Here is an 8,088-nt window from a genome sequence, read left to right as displayed (position 1 = left end):
CCAAGGGGCTGGGGCTGGACTGGGGATGCGCGCGCCCGGGCTCGGCCCGCGGCGTGGGGGCGGCTAGGGTAGACCCACGTGCGAACCCCAGCCTCTGCCCGGCCGGAATCAGGGCCCCTCCGCCTCCCGCCCCGCGCGCGCAGCGGCAGGAGGCGCCTCCTCTGCGGCGGGCGACCTGGCCAGGCGCCGGGTCCACTGGGGGGCGCCACGCGACAGCCACACCCGAGCGAACCCCGCTGCGCCGGCCGAAGCGGGCGGAGGGGCGGGACCCAGGACGCGAGAAACGAAACCGCGCGGACTGGCGGCGGTGTGGGCGCGGCAGCGGCGCAGGTGCGAGCTGGCGGTGGGGGGCGGGGATTCGCAGTTGCGAGGCCCGGGCGCAGGTACACCGGACGCGGGTCTTGGCGGGCGGAGTGCGGATTTACAGGGAGGGATGCCGGGTCCCGTGAGTGCGGGGCGCAAGTTCCCGTGGGTATGGGCTGTCTCACGGGTCGGAGTGCGGGTCCCCTGGGTGCGAGAGCGTCCCACGGATCAGGGTCCCCGCCGGTCTGGGCCACGGTCGCGGAGGCCCGGCCCGAGGCGTTGTCGGGGAGCGCCGCTTGCGTCCTGATGCGCCGCGTCCGGCCGCCGTCCGCGCCGGGCCGCCCCTTCCTGCGGCGCTGAGTTTCGGTTTCGCCGCAGGTTCCCGGTCCAACCCCGCCTCGCGGCACCGTGCGTACCCTGTTCTCCGGACTCGCGCAGCAGGTGGGCCTGGCGGAGGCAGCGCCCTATCCCCGGGCCCCAGCTACATTCCCGGGGGCCCAGCCTCGAGTGCGGAGGACCCCCTGCGGGGAAGCGCCGGTCGGGCTTTGAACCCGAGAGCACTGTCCGGGGAGGAGGCGCGGCGGCGCATGATAGCGGACCGGGACGGGCAGACCTGGGGGCCTCTCTACCTGGGAACGGAATCCTTCGCTTTCATTAATTGCAACAACGGAAAATTGATGTTGCGAAAAATGCCCATATCTTTATTTCATGGTAACTTTTAGGAGAACGGCATCACTGCCCACATCACCGAGCCGCCCAGAGCGCAGGGTTCTCCCGACTTAGCAGGGGCTACCTGTGGTCAGGGGCTAAAGGCCAGGTTGCCACCTCGCCGGTTTTGGCCTTGAGAGCCGCGACTGGGACGCGGCCCTGGGGGAAGCCGGGGAGGGCTGAGGATGGGGGAGTGTGAGGATGGTGGAGGCCACCACCTGGTTTTCTTTGGTGGTGGTTGGCGGAATGTGGCTGGAAAAAAGGGGAAGGGAAAAGTCAGGAAGCGAATTGAATAGAGATGTGTTGGTGCCGGCCCTCGCGTTTGCCCTTAGGCCCCTGGTGCTGGTGAGAAACAATAGGACACTTGAGTGAGGAATTCTGATTCTTGCTGTGAGTTTTCTGGTCTGTGGGGAAGCAGAGCTTTGGGGAGAGGGAATACACCTTCGGACAGAGGCCTGGGCCCTGGGGAGTCATTGAGAGTATTTTAGTGAGAGAGTACCCAGATGACAGTGGTGGTTGCTTTAGAGTGGTTGATTCAGGGGGCGTATGGAGGGAAGAGGGGAGAGGGGAGGTGGGGACCAGGGCCCTGAGGATAACTGCGCACACTGAGTGCTTTTGGTCAGGCCCTGCCCTCCCCCAACCCCAACACCAAGAGCCCACCATCAGGGAGACCAAGCTGGTGGTGGCAGAGGGGCACCCATGCCGCAGATGAAGTGAAAATGAGAATGGGATGCAGGGGCCGGTAGAAGGGCTGAGGCAGGGAGTCGCTGCTTGATGAGGGCCCTTTGGGTGCCCTCCCAGCTGGGGAAGGAGCTGACATGGCCACTGCTCCAGCAAAGTTCTTGGATCTGAAGCCAGCAGAAATGGGTGGCCGGTAGATCTTTGTTCCCCAAAAGCCAAGACACCTGTCTCCACTCTCACCATGGATGCACTAAGTTGTCCCTGGAGGCTGGATATTCTCGGCCTGAGTCCTGGCCTTGGCATGACCCTGACCTTGGTTTGCTGCCACTCCCACAGAAGGTGTTCTGAGGGCCAAATGGTCAATGAGAAGAGTTCAGGCTTAGCAGATGGCACTCCCCGTTATTAGAAATCTTGACCACAGGCCCCGTTATTAGGAATCCTGACTGCCAGCCCTAAAGCCCTGGGCTGCCCTGTGCAGGATGGTTCCTTTGGCAGGCTCTGACTCAGCCATTTGCTGCCAGCATTTCTGCAGTGAGGCACAGAGATTTTGAGTCCCTTGCCTGGGGCATGCAGCGGGTATCCCCACCCCATGTCTTATCTCGGGGTTTTGCACAAGCTGTGTCTCTGCTTGCTCCGCCACTACCCCCAGTCTCCACTCACTTGGCTCAGCTGACCTGGCTCCCAGTCTCAGCTGGGCAGGGAAATTTTTAGACTCGTTGAGTGGGAGAGTTCAGGAGGCTGGGAGGGGCAAGCCTGGTGGGGGCAGCAGAAAAGGAAGTGGGTGCTGGAGCCACTCGGGGCTCAGACCAGGAGGGAGTTGGAGGGGGAGGTTGAGATGAGGCAAGCTGGAGCGCCTCAGGGGCAGTGATCAGGCTGGTTTTCAGTTGAGCAAGGAGAACTTCTGGGCCGCTGCAATTTCACTTTCTCAGAAAATGAAACTGAAGCAAGGCTGTGGTCATATGACAGGTGGTGGGGTATAAAGCTGGCTGCCTCTTGCTTCCAGATCTGCAGAGGCATGCCAGCCTCAGGAATTCCCCTCCCTGGAGGTATGGAGTGTCCTTCCTGCCGGCATATCTCCAAAGAGGAAGCCCCGAAGTTCTGCAGCCAGTGTGGACAGAAGCTGCTTCCTGCAGCCCCTGTACTAGGTAAGGCCCTGATGCGGCTGGGAGCCCAGTGGAGCTGGTGGTAGTGGGGCAGTCAGCTAAGTCCCACCTCCCTCCCTAGAAATGGAGGCCTTGGCCAGCAGGCAACCCAGGCCAGCAGTGACGTCTTCTATGGCTAAAGAACTCTTTCTAGAAGAAGCACTTTTCTTAGAAATACAGTTTTATCTGGCCCTTTGCTGGAGGCATCTGTCACTTTTTAAAGAATTTCAGTTTCATTTCTTGGAGAGAACTTGGGGTTTTCCTTCTCCCTTGGGAGTGGGAAGTGTTGGGCTGAGCTGAGGAGTCTTAGAGGATTTCAGAGGATGCTGCATAGTAGCGGTATCCTAAGCCCACTTGGTGGGGGAGGGGTCCCCACAGCTTGCATAGGCCCCTTCCTGGTGAGGGGGCAGGTAGGTGCATGAAGGTAGAACCGTGTCAGGTGGGCCTCACCTGCGGACTCTGGTCGGTCCTTGATTCTCTCGGTGCCCTGGATCTTGGACTGTCTCCCTGCCCTTCCTAGTACATACTAGGCATGCTCTGAGCGTAAGACTTTTGCACTGCCTTTTCGCTCTGCCTGGAACACACCTTTCCTCAGAGGGGAGCACATCTCCCCCATACCCTCCTTCCAGTCTTTACTCAACTGTCTCCTTTCTTCTGGAGGCCCACTCTGACCACCCAGTTGAAAACTGTGCTCGCCCCTCCCCTTCACTCTGAATTGCACTTCCCCAGGCTCTTTGTTGTGGTAGCACTTGGACCATATCAGGGTGGGGCTTCAGAGACATGTGCTCTCTTGTTCACTGCTTTATCCCAAGTCTCTTGTATGCTCCCTGGAACACAATAGGTGCTCAATAAATAATTGCTGAATGAACCAAAGAAGGTGAACTTCGAGGCAGGGATGAGATGGACACCCCCAGTTCTTTGATTGATCCTGTTTCTGCTGTATTTGTACAAAGTGCTCATGTTACAGATGCTTTCTTTGGACTGTAAGAGGTATGAAGAGGTGGCCGCTTTTTGTTGTCAGTTTTTTATTGATTTTCTTTTGCCTCTAATGCTTTGGGAGGAGCTTGGTGGGCAGCTGAGTGTCCACTCTTATCATTGATTCCTGGTCCAGATAGTGAATCATAGCATGGCTGAGCTCTTGGTGTCCAGGCAGAATTTCCCACCTGCCAGGGCTCCCCACCCTGGTCACTAGAACATCTGCCTGACTAGGGGGCCTTGGGAGGAGGGGTCTTTGGGACCTCAGAGACTAAAAACATAAATAAAACCAATCAGCTAACCTGTGATTTGCCTGATCCTGTGCTAAATATTGAGGGAGGAGCTATCATCAATCCCCATTTTAGAGATGTCAAGACTGAAGCACAGAGAGGTTAAGTAACTTGCCCAGAGTCACACAGCTAGCAACTGGCAGAGAAGGGATTTTTGACCTCAGGAGCCAGAACCAGTACCCTGGAAGGAAGCTGTGGTTGAGGTCTTACTGGCCTAGCATGGTTGGGGAGGAAGTTTTCCTCTACCCTTCTAGGTCCTTCTGGTTTGTCTAAGAATTAAATTGACATGAGACAGATTAACGGGAGAAAATCAGAACTTCATTTGAGTCTCATGTCCTGTGCCTGGCACCTCCTGAGACTGACCCCTTTGGGAGGGCCTCCAGGAAAGCTTGCTGTCCTCTGCCACCCTTTAATTTTGTGTGAGGGGCTTTCCCAGGGCTGCTGAGAGCAACTGATGTGTTTTCCAACAGAACAGGGAAAAAAGACTTGTCTGAGAACCCTCGTCACCTTCTAGTGTCCTGCCTGTCCAGGCAGGTAGGGAGAGCAGGCAAGGCAGCTATCCACCTCAGCCCAGTCAGAGGTCACTCCAGGGCCCCCAACCATTAGCAGGGCATGGTCACTACCAAGATGGACAGCCCACACCTCTGAGATGCTTGGCGTCTCTACCAGCTCCAGGGGCAAAGGCTTTGAGAGCTGTTGGGGTTTGCTGGCTTCTGGGCTGCCTGCTTATCTCTGTGAGCACAAGGAGTGCTGGACAGGGCCATTGTCCTTAGGGCTGGCTTGCTGGGGGTGGTCCCTTACCCGTCACTGGGGGTGGGGGGTAGGGATCAGGCCCTGGTCACTCAGTGTGGGTCACACAATAGGGCTGAGGACCCAGGTGTTGAATGGCGAGTCCTGCCTCTGACCCACACCCACTTCCTTCCTACCGACTTCTCTGCTTATTATTTACAGGAATGGAAACTGAAACCAAAATGTTGGGAGGCTTGGGTGAGCTGCAGAAGGAGTTATCTCCACCTTTCAGCCACTTGTAGGTCTGCCAGGCCGCCCAGCCTGTGAGCCCTGGGCATCCTGGATGCTGGGCTTCCTCTGGTGCTTCAGGTGGGGCCCGTTCCTCTGGAACTTGAGCAAGGTTGGGATCCATGGAGCCAGGAGAGGCTGCAGTGCAGGTGCCAGAGTCTGGGCAGTTGGGGGAGTGGGAGGCCACGCAGACAAAGGCGTGAAAGGAGAGTGTGTGGAGAGTTCCAGGCCACCCTGGGCATAGGTGGAGGGTGACCGGTTTTGCCAGGGTGATGTTGGTGCAGTCTGATGGTAGAGCAGGGGCGATGTTCATCTGGTCTGATGGTGGAGGGCTTCCAATGCCAGTAGGTTCAGCGGGTCAGGGGGTAGGGGGTGGTCAGGAGCCCCTCCCCCACCCCAAGTCACCCCTGTTCTAGTAGGTGCCCCAGGGAATCCAGGTGGGACTTCCTCCTTGAGTGCTAGAGGTTATTTTTGCGGGGGCAGGGGGAGTTCTGGGAAATGCATTTTCTCTTTTCTGCATTTCCAAGTTTTTCTTGTCGATGTTTTTTTTTTTTTTAATTTTTAAATTTTTAAAATTTATTTTTAGCTGTGTTGGGTCTTCATTGCTGCACGCTGGCTTTCTCTAGTTGAGGCCAGTGGGGGCTACTCTTTGTTACGGTGTGCGGGCTTCTTATTGCAGTGGCTTCTCTTGTTGCAGAGCACGGGCTCTGGGCGCGCGGGCTCAGTAGCTGTGGCGCACGGGCTTAGTTGCTTCGTGGCATGTGGGATCTTCCCGGACCAGGGCTTGAATGCGTGTCCCCTGCATCGACAGGTGGATTCTTAACCACTGCGCCACCAGGGAAGCCCCGTCGCTGTTTTTATAATGGAAAAAAGTAAGATAAGCAGGCTGAGACCCCTTAGGAGTCCAGGAGGGACTGGGGGCCGCTGGGGGAGCTCTGGAGGCAGCTGCGGTGGGCGAGGGGTGGCTCCAGGGTTTGGATGTAGCTGTGGAGACCTCACTGGTCAGGGAAAGAGCCGCCCACCTGCCAGCACTTGTGGGTCCACTGATGCGGCCACTTGGTTTCTGTTGCTGCCTGCACTGGCCTTCGAGTTTGTGCTGCAGGGAAGGATAACATTTCCCTCTTCCCTCCTAAATTCTTTAGCTGGTCTAACAGTTAAATTCATAAGAGACAGATTAACATTTCATGTGTACGGGAGCCCCATAAAAATAGGAGACCCAAAAGGCAGCCAGGTAATTGAAGCTTCTGTAACACCCTTACTTAAGGAGAGGGGTAGGATCTGGGGCTGCAGAGAAGGAGGGCTTTTCACAGGAAGGCAGAGGAGAAGTTTGGAAAATAGCGGTTGCTCTATTATGCAGATAAGTTTTTTGGTAAAATGGTAACTATAGTAATGGCTCTCTTCCTGGTATAGACCAGGGTATAGACCTAATTTAGGTATAGACCTAAATTTTCTGTTGTAAATTTAGGCCGTTGAGGGGGAGGCCAAGAGTTTTTCTTGAATCTGCTTAGTTTTAATTGTCTTTAGCACAAAATAATCCTCGTGCCAAAGTGACATATTTGGGGTGGGAAATTCTGCTCCCTTTCAATGCCCACCGCACCTGACCCAGGGGCTGCCTGGTGGTGGGAGGAGTACGTGGGCTGAGAGAGTTGCGTTTTTCTATGTGGTGGTTTTAATTTTTTTAAATTGTGATAAAATATTTAAAACGATGGAAGGGATTTTCACAAACTGAAGTAAGGGGAAGTCGTTTGGGCTTACACATGATTCAGCCTGAACTTTGTGTGAACTGGAACAGCCTGACTCATGGCCTGTCAAACATACCTCACACATGTGCTTTAACCATTAGCGACTCCACTTTGAAGATAAGGATAAATGCCTCCCTTGCTGTGGCGTCCACGTCAGTATCCCCCCCCAAATTTAAGGTTCACTTCCCAGACACCAGGGTCATACTGACTTGCAGTGTACATACTAATCTACTTCATCTGAAACTTTGAAGGGATGTACCCCTGTCATGTTTGTTGTGTGTTCTTTGTTCTGACAAGATATAAAACTGCTGAAAACCATGCTTCGATGGAGCAGTTCCTCAGAACTACTGAGAGGCTGCCTCCTGGGCTATAGTCCTCAGTTTTGGCCAAATAAAACTCTCTTCTATTCCTTATTGTAGATTGATTATTGATTATTTGCATTGACACAAAATTTACCATTTTAACCACGTTTACGTGGACAGTTCAGTGGCATTAGGCACATTCACGATGTTGTACAACCATCACCACCATCCATCTCCAGAACTTCTTCCTCTTTTCAAACTGAAACTCTGTCCCTATTAGACACTAACTGCCCCTCCCCCTCCCCCAACCCCTGGCATCTGTCATCCTACTTTCTGTCTCTATGACTGCTGCTGCTCTAGGGACCTCATATAAAAGCTTGAGGCATGCAGTACTTTCTTTAGCCTTCAGGACAAGGCAGCTGCAGCCCCTGTTTTCCAGCTGAGGGAGGGGTGGGGATTGCTGAGGGTGGCAGACCCAGAGCTGCTGTCGGGGCTCATTTGGGAGCCTAGGCGTGGAGTCTGTGCAGCTGACTGATTTAGGTTGAACTAGTTTTGTAGCAGTGATTTGGGGTTGCCTATGAGGTCCCTGCCCTTCTCCCCTGTTCATGTGGTAATCAGCCATTGACTGGATTTGGGGATCTGTCTGAAGGGGAGCTCAGACCCTCTTAGCCCTCTCTGGATACCTGTGTGTCTGTTACCTGCCGGCACACCTGTCTGCAGGGGCGCTGCAATAGGAGGTCATGCTGCCCAGCGTGCATGTACCTGGTGAGCCCCATGCTTCATGGGGCAGGGACAGGAATTTGCTCTGATTCAGCCACAGTCCTGGGGGAAGGACCGTGGCCCTAGCGCTGTCCCCGGGGCCTATCCTGGCCTCTGAGCCTGAGTTCAAGCCCTGCTCGCCCCCTTGCCAGCTGGGGGCCTGAGCAAG

The 8,088-nt window shown here is 55.4% G+C and overlaps 1 protein-coding gene across 3 annotated transcripts in view; it reads left to right on the top strand.

The window, feature by feature from the left end:
• Positions 1-272: 272 nt before the first annotated feature.
• Positions 273-8,088, top strand: part of RNF213 (ring finger protein 213) — a 116,278-nt gene continuing 108,462 nt past the window's right edge. For 2 of the 3 annotated variants that reach the window (XM_060080715.1, XM_060080714.1), the window contains exons 1-2: positions 273-330; positions 2,696-2,837. In XM_060080715.1, coding sequence (XP_059936698.1) covers positions 2,708-2,837 — 130 coding nt within the window. In that variant the 5' untranslated portion in view covers positions 273-330; positions 2,696-2,707. The remainder of the gene's footprint in view (positions 331-2,695; positions 2,838-8,088) is intronic. The other variant, XM_060080716.1, reaches the window with a different exon arrangement.

This window comes from Mesoplodon densirostris, chromosome 18 (assembly GCF_025265405.1).
Source record: "Mesoplodon densirostris isolate mMesDen1 chromosome 18, mMesDen1 primary haplotype, whole genome shotgun sequence".
NCBI classification, from domain to species: domain Eukaryota; kingdom Metazoa; phylum Chordata; class Mammalia; order Artiodactyla; family Ziphiidae; genus Mesoplodon; species Mesoplodon densirostris.
Note: the sequence above shows the minus strand (reverse complement) of the source record. Positions and strands in the feature narration are given on the sequence as shown.